We start from the raw sequence: 19,599 nt of genomic DNA on the forward strand, positions 1-19,599 counted from the left end.
GCAAAATCTCCTCTTATTGAAATGATACCATTAAGGGTGTAGGTTTTGTATGTATTTTTATTTAAGGTATAGTATAGTTATAAGTATATGTGGTGGTCCATAAGATTGAATAAAACCTGTGCCTTGATCAGTGAGACATGGGTGACAATATGTCCTCTTTTTCTTGGACTTGGTCCTCATTTGGAGGTCAAAAATATCAATCCAGCTGAAATGTAATGTCCTGCATGTGTATAATGTGTGTTGTTAGGACCTAACAAGGTATAACTGCAAGATTGACACAGACACACACAGCTAAGAGGAAGCAAGGAGGACGAAGCGATTAAGCCACGTTATATTTCTACAGAGTTATGCTTCTTCACCAAACTTATGTTGTCACATATTTATAAGCATTAGAAATCTTTTGGATGCAACAACTGTGTTGAACTGAATACATTTCTAAAAGAGGGATAAAGCAACAAATAATAAATATGGATTGGTATCAAGTGTCAACTACCCCATAAACTCACCCATAATTTGGGATATTTTTATAAAAGGCAAAACCAAAGAAAAAAAGTGCAGACAGTTTGGTTTATTGAATACATTTAACTGTTAGTGTGACTGCGTGATGTTTCATGACAGAGATAACTAGAGACAGATCTGTCGAGGCTTTCAGTTGACGTTGGGAAAACTGGTGTAGGTGGTGCTCCAGAAGTAGACGAAGCGAGCTCTCATTTTCTGCTTGATAGAGTTCTTACCCGTGTCGTGATTGATTTCCACAAACTGGTGGCCATCAGTCAGCTTGGGCCAGGCTACAGGTACTTCCGATTCACCTATGTTGGGGTCACTGAGCAGAGGAAAGCGATGGCGTAAAATACAAAATCAGTAATTCGCAGTCATTGTTGGACCAATCACAAATCCTTTTGCTAGCCGACTGGAAATGAAGCATCTCTGGTGTGATCCATTCAGAAACCTTACTGATGAAGCTAAAATAATGGTAGCTAGCATAGGATAATAACATATGGCTAGCTGGTTAGTTAAGTGTAAGTGCTGTAAGTATAAGAAATTTTATAATACAGCATTTTGTGTTTGACTAACATCTCAGCTATACATCTGTCTTAAAAGAGTGCATAAATACACAAGGCTGAGTGAGTTATGAGTTATCTCTTTAAGATGTATTACCCAGTCTTGGCAAAGTTGGTCCAGTAAGCGATCATATAACTGGCGACTCTGCGATGTTTGGGCAGGTAGGCCAGAGGAGTGGTGAAAGGCTTTCCAAACACATACTGCAAATCATCAGCATGATCAGCTCCCATCCAGCTGGGATAGCCAGGCAGGCGGCTGGGCTCGGAAAACATGTACGAATATGTACGACCCGTCCTGAAATGGAGAACAGAACAAGATGTCTTAATATTAAGTCAAATAAAGCCATGTGTTGGAATCAAGCAAGATTATATAACACGTCTACTACTGCTGTAAGCTCTTAGCTTTCGTTTACTTCGGTACCGATAAGGATTCACCCACTTGGCATGTTTGGCATGTAGATACAGAGAGGTCTGCGTTGGCACTAGGAAGGTGTAGTCAGTCTCGATGTCTATGATTGTCTTTTTGATGTCGTCCTTGCCAGGCTTGCTTCCCCAGCTAGCAGTGTACTGGCTATAAGCTGCTGCCGAAGCTTCCGGGCCTTTATCACTAGTCAGAGCAGTCAGGAGAGCTTGGACATCTTCACTGTGTTAGGGGAACACAAAGGAATGCATTTTCTGTTTCTATAGTAATAGCTACAACCTTCATGGTGGATGCTGCAAATAACTTCAGACTAAACTAACAGAAAGAATTTATTGATATGGTGCGGTTTTCTATGAAGAGGGATTTTATATATATATATATATATATATATATATATATATATATATATATATATATATATATATATATAATTTTTTTATTTATTTTTATTTTTTTTATTTTTTATTTTTTTGGAAGGAGCCATGGAAGAAACCTTGGAAGTGTGAGCTATTTATGTTTCCAGCCACTATAGGATAGTCTCAGTACAGAAGATGTTGCATTTGTTGCGTTTTGTGTTATTAAGTGTTTCTTACACAGGCGTAGGCTGGAGAGGCTGGTTGACAGAAGGAACATCAAAGCCTGTGAAAAAGTGGCCGTCCATGTTATTAACTCCGGCGATGTAGTCGACGTCAGCTGCATTACTGAACAGGGTGTTGGGGTCATCGGGGAGGAAATCGCCGTCAATCACAGGGGCGAGCACCAGGTTCTTCACAATGGGGTCTAAAGGAGAATTTTATACTAAATCATAGCAACTTCACTGAGTTATTGCGTCCCAATCTACTTAAATCAACTTTGTTTTCACTCACAAGCAGACAAGACAATAGATTATTCAGTTGTATTTTTGAAAACTTATCAACTTCAGTTTCATATCTAAAAGAGATGAAATGATTCAGTGACTTCCAAGGATTTGAAGGAGTTTTAAAGGAGCTGTCATTAGTGTTGCTTTTAGTGAAAGGAAAGTGCTTACCTGTTGCAGATCCTTTCAGGTTAAGGGTACCAGCGGCAGTTAGCTCGACAGGGTCAGTCATCTTCAGGCAGGCTGCCATGCTCTGATCAGTGGGGCAGCCCACTTTCTTAGCAACCTGTTAGCATGTAAAACAACCACTTTATTATAATTTATCTTTACTCCTTCTTTCCTACAATATTTACATGCTCCGTTCGCTATAGGATACCGTTGATACAAACGGTATAAAGGAAAATCCACACTGAACGATCAATTTTTTTTTGTTTTTGATCTATTTTCATGCTTTTCATGACAGATTTTCCTTAAATATCGGTGCACTCGAGTTTCACGACTGTCATGTGACCTAAATTAAAGCATGCACAGGAGAAATAAGTTAGACTAAAATTCTGTACTACGGTTGTATGTAAATTTTAGACTTTTTAAGATGGCAAATTGGTGCCTGAACAAATGATGTTATTACTAGGACATTGCATAGAATAGAATTTGTTCCTTGGTACGTAATAAAATGAATCGTCACACAGTGCTCTATAGTTTCTTGAGGTTCTCTATAGTCGATCAAGCTTCGTTGATTAAACTTAGCATGATTCACTAAAAAATATCAAGTTGTGCCACATGCCTGCATGGATAAAATGCTCAATCTAATATACCAAGATGTTCCTTCATAGATCCTGTTGATTAGTTATGTAAAATGATTGATCATGTTACTGGCTGCATAGTTACCTCTTCAGCAAAGGCTCTAGGATTTCGGTTAACAGCCCAAGGACATAGAGCAACGCCACTCTGGGAAATAGCTCTGCGAATCAAACCTTTGTTGTGTGGGGTCAGCATCTGTGTAGACACACACACACACACACACACACACACACACACACACACACTTCAACTCACAAAGGAAAAGCACATATCCATACAGGATACAGGATCAAAGGAAAAACAATACGACTCATACCTGAAAGCTCACACTGGCCGCTCCGGCAGACTCTCCAAAGATAGTGATGTTGTTTGGATCTCCTCCGAAAGCCTTGATATTCCTGTGCACCCATGCGATAGCAGCATGTTGATCCCAGAGACCATAGTTTCCTAAGAACCAGGGTGTGGTCATTTTATCACACTCATATTTTTCATAAATGTTGTGAAAAAATGCTTTCCAATCAAATTAGTGGACCTGTTGTTTAAAAGTAGGCGACCATATAAATAACTTTAAGTGTTCGATTCTCACCAGGCAACTCCGAATCTCCAGTACTGAGAAATCCAAGCGCCCCGACACGATAGTTCACAGTCACCACAATGACATTTCCCCGGTCAGCAATCTCCTCTCCACTGTACAGGTAGTTATCCAAGAAGTTAGCACCCGAAGAGCCACCGACCAGATAACCACCACCGAAGAGGTACACCATGACAGGAAGGCCAGTAGAAACTAAAAAAAAACAAAAAAAAAGTTATATTACACTATAGCTGCAACATTAGTTTTGAAAATGAATCCTACTGGTTGATAGGGTGCTTACTTTTACGGCCTTGTGGGACCCAGATGTTGAGGTAAAGGCAGTCCTCGCTGCCACGGGTTCCACTCTGAAGTAGGTTCAGTTGCAGGCACCTCTTAGGAAAGTCATTGGCTTTCAAAACGCCTGCACAGAAATACAAGAAGTTAAAATCCTAATCCTCTAAAAAAAAAAAATCACCTTACTTTTTTACTCTACATTTTTTGGGAGTTGGAAGGACACCAAAGAACCACAGAAAGTTCTTGACTGAAACATAAACGCTGTAGCTGTTCTATCATTAAATACATTTGCAACATACAATTTAAATCTATTGAAATAACCTCTGTGTGTCCAGATTTCAATTTTTCGCCCAGATCAATTTAAACATGTGACACGTGCTTGGTTTGTACAAATTAGGAAATACAAAATGTACTACTGTATTTATACATTCTCATTTGCTGCTCATGGAGAAAAATCATACATGAGGATTAAATGATCTATAAACTGAAAAAATAAGGCATTGACCCAAACAGGAAGCAGATCATGGAAGCAGTTCGACTCACCACTCCAGCCAGGGTGAGGAGTCGGTTTCTGGAATCGGACGGGCTGTGCGGCGAATGGGATCCCCTTAAAGACGTCCATAGAGCGGAAGAGTCCAAGGTTCTTATTCGTTCCCTCAACCAACCCTCCTTCTGTGTATACAGCTCCAAGCTATGGTGCACACATACACACACACACACACACACACACACACACACACACACACACACACACACACAGAGGCATACACACACACTAACAATTAATATGTTTGTAAATTTGCATTTTATGAAAATATGAGTTATGGCCACATTTGTTTTAAGCTAAATAATTAAAATGTAAAGCAAAATTATTTTGTTTTTTCTTTTTTTTCTTCTTCTTTTTTTTTGTCCTTCATTTCTTTTTTTTTTTTTGTAGAAAACATACATCATATTAAATTCTTTTTTTGTTTTGTTTGGGATAATATCAAAGCAATGGTTTTCAAAGGTTCAGATCAAGTCAACTTGGATCGTACTGACTCACCGAAGATGCATTTACAGCGCTCAGAAAAAGCCCCAAAACCGCTAAAATTCCAAACACAGCCATCTCTATACACTAGACACAGCAGTACGACCAAGGATCGTTTTATATTTAAACTTATCTGCTCATATCTCTGCACAGCAAAATTTGCATAGTGCTATTTTTATTTCAAGGGCCAACACGTGTCTCCTTATCTATAGTTCTCACGGTTAAAAAAAATGAAAGCTAGCAGCAGCTTTAAAATGCACATGTTGCAAAGCTTCAATTTCCAAATGAGCTCCAAGACAAACAACACGAATGACAAGCCACGGTAGACATCATGAAAAGGTCAGAACTTGTCCATCAGCTCAGCACTTGTCGATGTTCCAGTGTCGGTGTAACAGACAGACAGAAAGATCTAACAGTCAGCATTTTTCTTTTATTAACTTCACAGGAGAAAATAAAAAAGAGGCAGGTGAATTAAAGACTGTTTATAATGTAGGTATAGAAAGGAAATTATTTATAATCAGGCTTTCCAGGGTCACACAGATTAGGCTGAGTTCCCTTTAAAGTCTGGTTCCATTGAAGTTTTCTTCTCAGGGAGTTTTTCCACTTTCCTTTGTCGTTACCTCTGGCTTACAAAAAAAAAAAAAAAAATTAATTTGTAAATTTAAATGTTACAACTTTTAAATCATTTAAATTTACAATTTTAATTTTTTTTTTTGAATTGCAGTTCTTTTCTTTGTATAGTGCTTTTAAACTATAATCATTGCTGTAAAACAGATTTAGAGGAGAAAAAAAAATTAAAAAAATAAAAATTGTAAATTTAATTGTTACAACTTTTAAATCATTTTATAATTGTTTTTTTCTCCTCTAAATCTGTTTTACAGCAATGTTTATAGTTTAAAAGCACTATACAAAAAAAAAAAAAAGAGAATTGAATTGCAGTGTTATATCTCCTATGTCATTTTTTGACTGGATAAAACGTTTAAAGGGTTGCGTTGATTTATTTTTTTACTCGCTTAGAACCCGTTAATAATTTAGCGTACTGTATGTGCGCAATATCTTTCACTAGGAAACTTTTTTACTTCATGCAATGCTTACAGTTACAGATCTGATTAATAATATCATTCCTAATAATAACATATATATATATATATATCTATATATATATATATATATATATATATATATATATATATATATATATATATATATATAATTGTATTATTGCAGTATAATATTGCAGTCTTTCTTCTGGGACCATTATTTTTACCATTTTTCATTATATTTAGATTCTTAAAGCACTCTTTATGTACATGACGATACATTTTAAACTTCTTAAATTTAAGAAGAAATTATAATTGTTTGTAAACTGCTGTGTATGAAAGGAATAAAACACTTCAGGACGTGCCGCTATACAGAAATGAGCTTTGAATGTTAACAGACACCATCATCTGACTGAATACACGTAGTTTTAATACTGACTTTGTTATTGTACGAACAGGGAACACGGTGTAGCCGTAAAAAGGTGTGATACAATCCCGAAATTGCAGAAGGTACAAGTCCTGATAATGACCTGCCAGCTTACACCTGCGTCTCTTTCTCTTAACACACACCTGCTGCATTTCTAAAGACAATTTTGCAGCTTTATCTCTTTTCTGTTTCATTATGGAAATATAAGATAAAACAGATTTATCGGTACGCATGAGTTCGCATATCCGTCTTTCATGTCAGTGATACTGTATGACTGCTATTAAAAAAATATTCAGGCCTAATTTCTTTCTTTATTTATGCATCGGTCCACGCTCTGTATTTCTGAACAAAACTCAGCCTTTGAACAAATAATTCTTTTACAAAAGACAGGTTTTTTTTAGAAAAACATACATATTCCAGATTAAATATGTAACTTAAGTCAATGTAAACAGCTTAAAGTCCACAGGTCTAGTTTACATGTAATCAAGCATTTCTGTCTCCATTTCATTTTCACTCCCTTCAGGCTTGTAATCTTCATCGTCGTCGTCATCGCCATGGTCATCGTTGTCGTCTTCATCCTCGCCACTCTCTTCGATTTTACGTCCGGCCCGGACAGGCCTCAGCTTCGGGGAAGACAGAGCTGCGGATAAAATTATGTACAGTTTTATGTAAAAGTTTGGTCACCCCTGGCCAAATTATATACATTATTGATATATATATATATATATATATATATATATATATATATATATATATATATATTAAAGAAGTAAACATGAAGCAAACTATTTATGAAATGCATTTTTTTCTTCATATTTGTTCAACCTCTATAAGGTACAGTTCTTGTCTTTTGATTAGACCATTTAAAGAATTCCAAACTGTGCTGTCGTCTTTACAGAGCGTTCAAAAACACTTCTCTGTTTTCATGATGTGTCTGAATGATCGATTACAAACCGACGTCACACAACTTGCTCACGCTTAGTTAATAAAATTGTAAACTACGTTCACACACGTAGCGATTTTATAGCTACTAAGTCATCGGTCTTCATACTAAGATGTAGCCTGTATGCTTTCCTACTTCTGGTTGCCATAGTAGCAAGTGGCACAGCTAGCAATACGTTTGAGAACAAATCAGTTTTCTTGCTGCTGAAATGAAGAAATCTGCCAGCGCACATACACACATACATACACACACACACACACCCCACACACCCCACACACACCCCACACACACCCCACACACCCACACCCAGACCCACAAAAATCGTGGAAGTCATAGCCTAATGGTTAGAGAGTCTGACTCCTAACCCTAAGGTTGTGGGTTCGAGTCTCGGGCCGGCCACGACTGAGGTGCCCTTGAGCAAGGCACCGAACCTCCCCAACTGCTCCCCGGGCCCCGCAGCATAAATGGCTGCCCACTGCTCCAGGTGTGTTTGTTCACGGTGTGTGTGTGCTCACTGCTGTGTGTGTGCACTTTGGATGGGTTAAATGCAGAGACGGGTCACCATACTTAGCCGTATGTCACGTCACTTCACACACACACACACAGCACAAACTGCAGCTGCAATTCCACTGACGAATCAGCAGAAACTCCACTCCTGTGTCAAATTACTATATACAGTAACTAACACAAGCCACACAATCTAGGTGTCTAAGATACTCAGATCACAGTGAGGCACAGATTTATACCAAGTAAAAATGTCATGCTAAACACTATTGCTCCTAAACAGTATAGGAGTTTTAATAAAAGTAATAATCATATTATGTGATCAGAGTTAATAACAGAGCCAAATTTTCCAGCAGCACTGGAAAAAGATGTAGGTGTGTCTTTTGGATCCAGAATAGCAGTCAATATTCAACTATCCCTAATTCTGCCAATGCGGTGAAGGTTCAAATAAATGTGAAGCTGAATTAAAAGTCTATTATATGAGTGAACAAGTCCTGGAATCCAACAAGTTTTCTTTTTGTCCTAAACCGACAGCTTTGTGCCCAAGCACTTACAAGGTCTTTTGGCTCGTGCCACCTGCGTGATCATGGACGAGATGATGTTTCTGAGCTCGTCCGCGGTCCGTGGCAAACACCAGCCGTCGCGCTCGTCGCAGACTTCCTCGACCCCGTCATTTTTATGGATGATGCTCTTAATTCTGACAATCGTAAAGAAACAATCACTAAACATGCAGGCAAGCGCGAGTGTAAAAGCTTCTTTCTAAGACATTTTCTTCAAACCTGGACATATTTATCAGAAAGTGTTTTCTGGCATAGACAAATTTTACAAAATGATTCAGTCTTTTACTTCTCTACATCCAGATCACACAGCTGGTAAAACATCTGTCGGTAGGGTGGTAACATTCCCTCGCGGTAAATGTAAACCGAATCCTGCAATAAAATATCGATGAAACCGAATTATAATCTCAAGGTATGTCACTAAATATTGCATTTTTTGACATCTGGCAACACACGGTATTCTACCGAATCTAAATCAGGGGTTCAATCTGGCAACCTTTACATCAACATGTTAAAAAAACGTCAAGATGATTTTCTGTGACGCGACATTCATTTATAATTTTTTGGAAGCACTTTGTAACAGAAAATAATCAAAGATAAAGTAAGACTTTGTAACAAAGGAAGTAATAATTAAGAAATTTCCAGTTTGTCTGTAAAATGATATGCTGTGTTTACTGTCTAATATAATTTGAGAAAGAAAGGGAAAAAAAGAAAGGCTGATGATTGAAAACAAAGGTTTATACAGTAGCTGTTGTATCGCAAGTGGAGGTTCTCCAACATTAATTGTGAATATATCAAAAAACTGCTTAAAATAAAGTATAGATCCAATTTTTACCTTAAGAATGTATTTTGATGTTGAGGATAACATGCTTGATGAACTGTCCTGGTTGATGTCCTTCAAACTAGCTGCCTGGGGAGCTAAAAAAAATCGAAAGAATTCTGAATTATAGGGAAAAAAAACAACAACAACGCTCTTCCATACCTTAGACTCACCGTCCACATTTATGCTCATTTATGCAATCAGGCAATCATGTGGCATCAGTGCAATAACTGTTGGTGCCATATGTGTAGGTTTGAGTATGTGCTGGTCTCGTCAGATTTTCACACACAACTACACATGCTAGAATTTACACAAGACAATGCGAAGAAGGGGGGCACGGTGGCTTAGTGGTTAGCACGTTCGCCTCAGACCTCCAGGGTCGGGGTTCGATTCCCGCCTCCACCTTGTGTGTGTGGAGTTTGCATGTTCTCCCCGTGCCTCGGGGGTTTCCTCCGGGTACTCCGGTTTCCTCCCCCGGTCCAAAGACATGCATGGTAGGTTGATTGGCATCTCTGGAAAATTGTCCCTAGTGTGTGATTGCGTGAGTGAATGAGAGTGTGTGTGTGTGTGCCCTGCGATGGGTTGGCACTCCGTCCAGGGTGTATCCTGCCTTGATGCCTGATGACGCCTGAGATAGGCACAGGCTCCCCGTGACCCGAGGTAGTTCGGATAAGCGGTAGAAGATGAATGAATGAATGAATGAATGCGAAGAAGAGGAAAACGTCCAGACAGGTTCGAGCTGACAGGAAAGGTTGCAAACAATCATTCTGTGAAATCATGGTGAACAGAAAAACTTCTCAAAATGCCAAACAGAACTGAGGCAGAATCTGATGCTACAACGGATAAGAATTAACCGGAAGGTTGAAAAAGATTTTGTCCAGTTTCAGTGATCCTTTGTCATGTTTAGTCATGTGCTGGTGTGCTAATTAGATTAGATTAGATTAGATTAGATTAGATTAGATTAGATTAGATTCAACTTTATTGTCATTACACATGTACAAGTACAAGGCAACGAAATGCAGTTTAGGTCTAACCAGAGTGCAATAGCAGTAAGTGCAGGATATACCTCGGGGCTGCATACTTTCACCTTCGAAATATCAATAAGCTTCGCTCCTTTCTCATGACTCAATCAACCACCACTCTTGTTCACAATCTGGTAACCTCCCGGCTTGACTATTGCAATTCCCTTCTTATTGGGCTTCCTCACAAAACCTTCTGCCCGCATTATTACTCGTACTTCCTCTATCCATCATATTACACCTGTTCTGGAACAGCTTCACTGGCTTCCGTATAAAATTCTTCTTCTAACATTTAAAGCTATCCACAATCTTGCACCTTCATATCTTCTTCATACTCCAAAACCAACTCGTACTCTTAGATCTTCTTCTTCCACTCATTTCATTGTTCCCCCTGTCCGTCTTGTAACTATGGGGAATAGAGCTTTCAGTTACGCCGCACCTCGGCTCTGGAACTCACTTCCATCTGAACTCCGTAATATTGATTCTCTTTCATTATTTAAATCTCAGCTTAAAACTCATCTGTTTAGTTTAGCTTATTCTACATCATAATTTGTACTGCTGGTCTAATTTGTATCGCAATGTAGCTGATTCTGATTGTCTTTGTTGTTTTCTGTACGGTGACCTTAGTGTTCAGAAAGGCGCCTTTAAATAAAATGTATTATTATTATTATTATTATTATTATTATTATACAGTGTTTACAAGATTTAAATAAGTTAAATAAAGTGGTAATATGGAAGTAATTTACAGATGTGTGTGTAATATGACCATAATATACAGATGGCTATAATTATAACTGAAATCTACAGAAGGATGTAACAAAATATATGGCTATTACTATAAACAGTCATTTAATGTTCCTAGTAAAGTGCACACTGAGTGTTAATTCCAATGTTTTTAAGGATTTATTCAGGATCACTAATAAATGAGAAAAATAATGGCTTAGAAACATCTCCACACTTCACAGGAACAGCAGGATCAACAGATGAAGACTACGACTCCCCTCACCTGCCTTGTTGACCGAGGTGGGAAGAGTGTACTGATAAGCACTTCTTTTAGCCTTTACTGGTATTTCATTGAAGCTGTGTCCTAGAGAGCAGAACAGAGAGAAAACAATGGAAAAATCAAACATCAATATAATTACTAAGAGAAATGAAATCTCATGCTACTGGTAGCTGAATGTGTTCGTATGAGTCGATTCCAAATAAACGATTCATTAAAAAGTAAAATAAAAAAAGTGATACGCCTGTATCGAACATGCAGTCGGGAACGAATAGAGGCTTTACAGACCCACTGAGTTCTGAGATTCTCACCATGTCTCACTCCACAGCGGATTCTGAAGTCCAGAACTTGGTAGATTTTGGCCTCTGCGTTCTGACGGGGATCGTAACCAAACCTCACCCACAGGCTTCTCCACGGCCCGGTCAACTGACCAGCACACACGCACGCAGACGCAAACACACGCACAGAAACACACAGACACACACACGCAGACACACACAAAACAAATAACTCGGGTTCAGAGTAGTAAAAAATACCTCAGCACAACTCATCACTAGGCTTTGATTATTTTCTATAATAGCAAGTTTAATTCCTTGTAAATATATAAAACACATTGAAAATTCTATCCATGATGCTGAAAGATGCTGAACAAAGAAATGTGACTTTTAAACCTCAATCCCATGTGATATATGTTTAAATATATTGATAACGGTTTGTTCGATAGTTTAAAAAGATGTCACCATGTAATACGCCAGAAAGGGGAGCAGGAGCTTCAGTTTCTCCGGGTGAATGTTGATGTTGGCTTTGATGGCGTTGCGGGACCATATGGGCCGTCTTTCGAACAGCTGTGTGAGAGAACACGGTCACATAGAACTAAACATATTATAAAAAACATGAAATAAAGGATATTCACATTGACTAAGGATTATTTTCCTGTATCTTTTATCCTACCATGACTCTAAATGAGTGTTTGATTAAAGGCAGGAGCAATTGGACAATAAAATAGTTAAATGCTATAAAATAAAAGCCACTAATAGTAACTGCCTAATTTGAGTGATACATATATAAGTTGATTGGCAATGTAAATAAATATTTTCAACACTTCAGTTACACACGCAGTTCGTCTTTAAATACGTACCTTCCTCATTTCCTCCTCTGCCTTCAGGTCACTGTGGTGCATAGCGTTTTTCTGCCAGTTTGACTTAGCAGCCTCTAGTGGCTCAGTGGGTACAGTTAAATCTTCAAAACTCACAAAAATGGCATTGTGGGATCTCCGGGCTCGGTTTGGACCGATCAGGTTCTCTTTAGAAATCAAATGTGAAGCGGATCCTTCTCTGTATATTTTGAAACAGTAAAGTGATGAAAATGATTTTACTACAAAGAAGCCAGGTGATTGCTGGACTGGTTAAACTACAAAGATTGTTATTTTTCTAGACCATGATACTAACGCAGTTTTGCTGTCTGTCTGAAATTGGTATAGAAAATGTGTTATGTTCGCAAATTACACTGGCTGTATTTGCATACTGGAATATGATTGGCTCGTATATTTTATGATGCCAAAAGCACTTTAAAGCCACATGCTTGATTTGAGTGCTCAAGTGCTTAATTCCTTTAAATAAGATTTAATCATAAACAATAAATGGATTTTTAAGCTTTTCTTTCTATTTTTTTAACATAATAAGATGTATAGCATGCTTACTTGTGTGCAACATCTGGCCTATAGTAGTAATCTATCGGATTATCCAGACGAGAGAAAATAGGAGGTGGGACGAAGAGAGGCACAGCTTGGTCAAAGAACTCCTTCTTTTCAGGTTTACGCAACAAAATCTTGTCATACAAAGATATCTGGGATCCGTCTGCCTCTCTGTGCATAGCCAGGTACTGAAAATCTGCCATTCCTTGACGAAAAATAAGCAGGTTTATGTTTAGTTTTAAGATTTTTATTTTTATTAAAGGAATATTGGATAGAGAAGTGTACCCTGAAATTTATAAGTGGTGTCTATGAGGCCCAGGATCTCCATGATGATTTGAGATTCCCCGCTGTGTCTGTTTGTCCTACGCCGTACTCGAATGAGCAGGTTGGTGGAAGAATAGCGATTCCCGCATACAGGGTGACAGTAAAGGTCCTTAGGACGATACCGCAGCTCCAGCCGTTTGGACGAGTCTCCGTACGTCTGTTAGAAAAATTTGGGACAAAGAAAAAAAGACACAATATCGCATATGAATGATATTCTAATGCATATTTATTATGCTTACATCAAAACACATGTTTACATTTATACTGCTGCAGTTTTCCAATGTTAACAAGATTTTATTTTATTTACCAACCAATATACTTTACACCTGAATGAGTTTCTTCCTGTTCTAAATTATAGAACAACAAATATAAACCTTTAGAATCTGTAACATATTTTTTTCCCTGTGTCTTCTGAAGTAAATAAATCGATTAATTGCCATGTCATTTGTCCTGTTGTCAGAAAGCAAATGTCTGTGAAAGTTACAATGGCTACAAAGCCCTAATGGAGACTCCTTCCAAACATCTTGAATAAATCACAGTATAGTTTTTGTGCACATCTGTTGATGGTGATGTTACTGATGTATAAAAGTTACATGATTGTCGATATTATTGGAGCTTTTTGTCTGTTACAACCTTAAAGGGAAAAAGGGTTCATTGAAAAATACGAAGATGCCTCACAGATAAATGATCACCTTAGACAGCCCTTGTTCCCCTCCAACAGTCTCCAGCATTTTGTCCACATTATTAACCAAACCCGGATATTCAATACAAACCAGTCTGGTCTCTGATAACGGCAGCGTCACAGCCTCTTTAGTTTTACACTCAGCTTCTGTGTCTAAACAGGCTGTGTTTACTGTCGCGTCCATTACTATACTATTAAAATAACCAAATATCTCTCACATGTCAACATCACTGTAATCAACATGAGCAAAAACGTCCAACTGATAAGCCATTCCGGGTGCAAACTATACTAAATATATGTAGTTCCGCTTTCGACGAACGACAACTGAAGTCTAATAAAATGTTTTCTAAAGATGCCTACGAATCCAAACTCATTATTTCAAGACTACTGCGTTTTGTGTGTTTTTGCGATTACCACTAAGTTTTTAATACACAACACTATAAATCGAAATAAAACCTGTTGTTTTGAAACCGCTGGGAACCTGTCAGTTTAATGTGAAGTGTTGCCAGATTGTGTAGATTTAATCAGGGGTTTAAATTTGGTTAATTCTAAGAAAAATGCATTTGGTTCTTGTTTGGTTATTTTGCAACATCATTCAATATAATTATTAATTATTAGTAACCATTATTACATTTACTTAAAATAGTAACATAACATAAAAAAAGAAAACACAAAGAAGGGGTATTTCAGCAATACAATTCATTTAGAAAAGAGAAATTCAATTAACAGCCTTGTTAAAGTCCATAGTTTTCATAGCTTTTCGGCTTGTAAGTCCTTTTAAAGTTTCAAAATAAGTTTTCATTTCAAACTTAAAATGGAAAATGTTTGGTTTCTTTTCAGACCACTTTTACATTTATGGATATGAAACTTTCCAAATAAAATAAAAATATTTCAAATAAATATATGACATTTCTCCATTTTACATTCCTCGTATAAAAAATAAAATTTTCTCTGTATATTGATTTTTGTCCCACATAATAATTCAAAAACATGTTGAGATAAAATACACATTAGAAGCAAAAGCTGCATGATTCATACCGGTGGTATTTACCAACCTGGCAACCTTGATTCCAGCAGGCCGTCAGTCGCTTCCTGCGCTTCAGAGGAAACACACAGCTCCGACAAAATGGTGAGATTTTCCAGTCTAGTCAGTTTTATACTAAAAGGATCTGCGACAACCTAGTAAGCATATATCATAAAATACGTACAGAATACAAAATGCAATATAAGACCGGAAGACAGACGATATAATTAGCCGTTAGCTAGTTAGCATGCTAGCTGGCTAGCTTCATCCATAACATCACATGACTCTTCAACAGAGTGAGGTTTTCCCCATTAAAAAGCGTTATTTACCTCAGGACTCATTTCTTTGACGTTTTATCTCATTTCGGTGCTAAATTGATAGTCGATTGTCAATGTTATTTATGTTTTTGGAGAGTGGAATGACATACAAATGAAAATTTACCTCATGAAGCTAACGGCTAACATCATATCATGCTATTATTTTCATCACATCTGGATCACAATGACTTGAAAACAGACTTCCAAAGATGAATCACTCCTCTTTATTTATTTTATTTTAACATATAGAGAAAATCCGCGTGTAATTAAACTGTTTAGTTGGAAGTTTGAGTGAAAAACAAACAAAAAAAAAGCTAACTGTCCGAAGACAACTTGTATGTATATCGTTATAATTCATTTTCATACACATCCAAGATTTTTTTTTGGGAATTATATTCTGACTAATATTAATTTGCGTTGGTTTAGTATCGTTTTCCTACATGACCCACAATCCTTGACTGTGTTGATCTTAGCACCTTCAGTGCATCTGTGCTTAAAGAGAGAGACGCAGCAGCGCTTTAGTCCTTCAGTCTGTTTAGCACCTGAACGTTCGGTAAAAACACATCAGCTTCCCTCATGTCATTCCTTAAAACAGACAGAGCAACTTGTCAACAAATAATGTGTTCAGTTTGAGTTAATCAGATTAGCACTACTTATACACGTTCCAAAAATCATTGCCCTCCAAGTTTCCCACTAACCCCACACCTCTAACCTTTAATTAACCATTATCAACTAACATCTCATTTATGTTTGAATTATTCACCTGATATTTATTTGGTATTTCAGTTTCCTTCTCTGTCTCACACCATCTTGTAATGTTTGTGTTCCTTAATTTGTTATTATGCACCGTTTTGATCTCTTGATGTCCCCCACTCCACCTCCTCCTCCTCCTCATCCTCCTCCTGCTCTTCTTCCTCCACCTCTTCCTCATGCACTGTCTCCCATCCTGTCTCCAATCAACTGCCTTGTGCTCAGGCTGGTCACAGAGTAAGTGCCCCTCCACTCCCTCCACCCTGCTTTACCGAGGCTTCTATTGCAGACTAATGGTGACGGCTGTAGTAACGCTGCTCTCTGTGAGGCTGTTGGATCTAGTCTGACTTCTGCTTGTTGTAAGAAACACAAGTAAACGTGTCCTGGGACATTCTTGGTAACATACTCTCTGTCTGGTTTTGTTTGGTAAATGCACTGATGTAGGTTTATCCTTAGTGTGTGTGTGTGTGTATATATATATGTATATGTATATAAGAGCAGTGATGTATTAGAATGTAAGCTGATCCAGGCAAGAAATATTTTGTTATTGTTTCCTGTTTAGTTTTGTACTGGAGCAAAGAAGGTAATGTAGCAAACAAGTGAGGAAAGCTCACGTGTCGTGAGTTCGGTTTCTAACAGTGCATCATGTAACGATGTCTATAAAATTGCTTGAATTGCTGAAATCGTAAACACAGGATTTTTCTTTTAAACTCTAAAATCAGTAAAGAGACATGTGTAATGATTTTCAACGAGAACTGTATTTTCAAAGGGAGCTTTGGTTGAATGACATAATGTGAAATGTCTTTATGAAAATCTGCAGTCGTTTTTGAAAAATTGCAATTTATTTTGCGTAAATTTATGCAATCACAAAATCCTGGAAGTGATTCCCTGGAAGGAATTACCTTCCTGTTTGTTCCTTCCTCCCAGACTGCGGTAGGACGTGTGGCCTGTTTAAAAGTGCAGTTTTGACTAAAAAACACATTTTAAAAAATGTCTCACAATAAACAGTAAATGAGCCAATAGAGATATTAAATGATTGACAGCTAAGCATGTGTTTTTAAAGGGATACCCTAGAAGTTCCCCCCTTTTTTCATTTCACAATAATAAAAAAAAAGATATCTATTCTCTTGATTATCACGCTTTTAGTCTTAGAGCAAACTTAAGGCTGTGAATGGACAGTGAATGCTTTTCAGTGTGTCACAAGTGTATCACACCAGTGACATACATCATACAAGCAATGTATTGAAGGTATTGCTTCTCATTGTGGAATGTTTCCAGACTCCAGCCTGAAGATGAATGAATAAATAACACAATTCTGTGCTGATGGCTATAAACATTGCTTACTTGTTGGATACATTACCCATATCACTCCAGTAGAACTTTACAGAATCTTCTTTTATCTATTTGACTACTTTTAATCTTAGAGGACAATTTTATATATATATATATATATATATATATATATATATATATATATATATATATATATATATATATATATATATATTATTTTTTGCAAAACTATTAATATGACATTATACTGTGAAACACTTTACTATGAAAACCTTCAATCATTGAATCACGTAAAATCCACATAGTTCTGAATTGGCAGCCGAGCCAGAATTGGTCTCCTTAACAGACTTGCCACTGGTGATTGATATAAATAAGAAACAATATAATATATAAGCCCATTTCAATCCGTTAGCTTTGATTAGAATCTAATGTCTTGCTCATAGCTAATCTCAGGTAGCAGTCTAACTCTGTGTTTATTATATATCTCCAGTTGGTCCTTGTATTAGGTGACCTGCACATTCCTCACAGATGCAACACTCTACCAGCAAAGTTTAAGAAGCTGCTGGTGCCTGGCAAGATTCAGCACATCCTCTGTACAGGAAACCTCTGTACGAAGGAGAGCTATGACTACTTGAAGACCCTGGCTGGAGATGTCCATATCGTCAGAGGAGACTTTGATGAGGTGTGGTTTACTAATGTTACACAAATGAATATCAGCTCTCATTTTCTGACTGAACATTCTAGAGGAAGTTGTTTATTTATTGTGGCTTGTATACCGTATAGAAAAGCATTAACAAAAAAACATTATCTAAAGCATCATCTCTTTTTTCTTTTTTTTTTTTTACAGAATCTGAACTACCCCGAGCAGAAGGTCGTAACCGTGGGCCAGTTTAAGATTGGTTTGATCCATGGGCATCAGGTGATCCCATGGGGTGACATGGCCAGCCTCGCCCTTCTCCAGAGGCAGCTGGATGTGGATATTCTCATCTCAGGCCACACACACAAGTTCGAGGCCTTCGAGAACGAGAACAAATTTTACATCAACCCCGGTTCAGCCACAGGAGCTTACAACGCACTGGAGAGGTACAGCACCTCCTTCACAACAATTCACGACAATTCTGTGACGTGACGTTTACTTTTTCTCTTAAAGGTGCTTCTAGAGCTATAAAATTTTATCATTCTACAGACACCAGACAGGAAAAGAACTCTGATTTGATCTGCATTAAAAAGCTGAGAAATGAGAAGATATATAACTGTATATAACGTTATGCATATTTTTGTTCCTTATCACTCTTCACAGCAACATCATACCGTCCTTTGTTTTGATGGACATACAGGCGTCTACGGTCGTCACGTACGTTTACCAGCTCATTGGCGATGACGTTAAAGTCGAGAGAATCGAATACAAGAAGTCATAAAGACCGTCAAAGGAAATCGGTTGCCTTCTTCTAAGATGCGTTTCGTCTCGTTCCCTCCTCGACCACAGCCTGGCGTCTCGGCTTATTGCAGATGCTGTACAATAACGCTCAGATATTTTACAGAAGTGTACACCATTGTTTATATGTCATCAGCGGTTGCTTGTGTTCTGTTTCTCAGCAGGATGTAATAATGAATGCAACAATGTCGTATGATTTGCATAATGTTAGTGACTAATCACGCAAATGTTTTATGTCAGATATGTCATATTGACTCATCAAGGCTATTATTATCATTTCCAAGGGCCTGATACAACTATGTGAGATTTCATATAATAAAAAAAAAAAATATGACAATGTGGTATATAATTCTTGAGCTGTTTTACTTTGTCTTTTGCTTATATAACAAACCTAATGAGAAAGCTAAGAAAGCAGGGACACCTTTTGAGGTAAGTTTAAAAAAGATAAGATTATAAGTAACATAAATATTAGCAGGAAGGATTTTCTAATCCGCATCACAAAAGACAACAGTCAAGCCGGTCACAAACATCATCCGAGTCATCAGAAGGTAACCTTATCCACGACCTCAAGACAAACATGACGTGAAAACAGCATTTATAATAAAATATTACCAGTTTTTACATATATACAGGAAGCCTTGGTTTTGTCAACCAGTAAAAAATAAGAGAAAGGGGCTTGTTCATTAATATGGATGTATAGCTCTCTACCTCAAGAGAGATCAATATCAAAAAGCAGGAAA

General features: G+C 37.5%; 3 protein-coding genes across 4 annotated transcripts; 1 reads left to right on the forward strand and 2 right to left on the reverse strand.

Moving 5' to 3' along the window:
- Positions 1-553: 553 nt before the first annotated feature.
- Positions 554-5,170, reverse strand: cel.2 (carboxyl ester lipase, tandem duplicate 2). Its single transcript, XM_060891039.1, has 11 exons — positions 5,047-5,170; positions 4,548-4,695; positions 4,012-4,131; positions 3,726-3,923; positions 3,456-3,586; positions 3,227-3,334; positions 2,510-2,624; positions 2,076-2,262; positions 1,501-1,704; positions 1,159-1,356; positions 554-823 (listed from the first exon to the last, which is right to left on the reverse strand). Exons 1-11 carry the CDS (start codon positions 5,107-5,109, stop codon positions 649-651), a joined length of 1,647 nt encoding a protein of 548 aa, XP_060747022.1. The 5' UTR covers positions 5,110-5,170; the 3' UTR covers positions 554-648.
- A 1,436-nt stretch (positions 5,171-6,606) lies between these two features.
- On the reverse strand, positions 6,607-14,410 carry gtf3c5 (general transcription factor IIIC, polypeptide 5). 2 transcript variants are annotated; one of them, XM_060891317.1, is made up of 11 exons: positions 14,051-14,410; positions 13,320-13,515; positions 13,041-13,239; positions 12,480-12,675; positions 12,082-12,186; positions 11,653-11,767; positions 11,348-11,428; positions 9,338-9,420; positions 8,792-8,874; positions 8,500-8,642; positions 6,607-7,138 (listed from the first exon to the last, which is right to left on the reverse strand). In XM_060891317.1, the coding sequence occupies exons 1-11, from the start codon at positions 14,222-14,224 to the stop codon at positions 6,972-6,974; spliced, it is 1,542 nt and encodes a 513-aa protein (XP_060747300.1). In that variant the 5' UTR covers positions 14,225-14,410; the 3' UTR covers positions 6,607-6,971. The 2 variants fall into 2 exon arrangements, with proteins under 2 accessions (XP_060747300.1, XP_060747301.1); XM_060891318.1 differs by having other exon boundaries at positions 14,037-14,171.
- Positions 14,411-15,079: 669 nt separating this feature from the next.
- On the forward strand, positions 15,080-19,192 carry vps29 (VPS29 retromer complex component). The gene is made up of 4 exons (XM_060891165.1): positions 15,080-15,169; positions 17,915-18,106; positions 18,272-18,507; positions 18,725-19,192. The coding sequence occupies exons 1-4, from the start codon at positions 15,167-15,169 to the stop codon at positions 18,840-18,842; spliced, it is 549 nt and encodes a 182-aa protein (XP_060747148.1). The 5' UTR covers positions 15,080-15,166; the 3' UTR covers positions 18,843-19,192.
- Positions 19,193-19,599: the final 407 nt, after the last annotated feature.

This window comes from Tachysurus vachellii, chromosome 17 (genome assembly GCF_030014155.1).
Source record: "Tachysurus vachellii isolate PV-2020 chromosome 17, HZAU_Pvac_v1, whole genome shotgun sequence".
Lineage (NCBI taxonomy): Eukaryota > Metazoa > Chordata > Actinopteri > Siluriformes > Bagridae > Tachysurus > Tachysurus vachellii.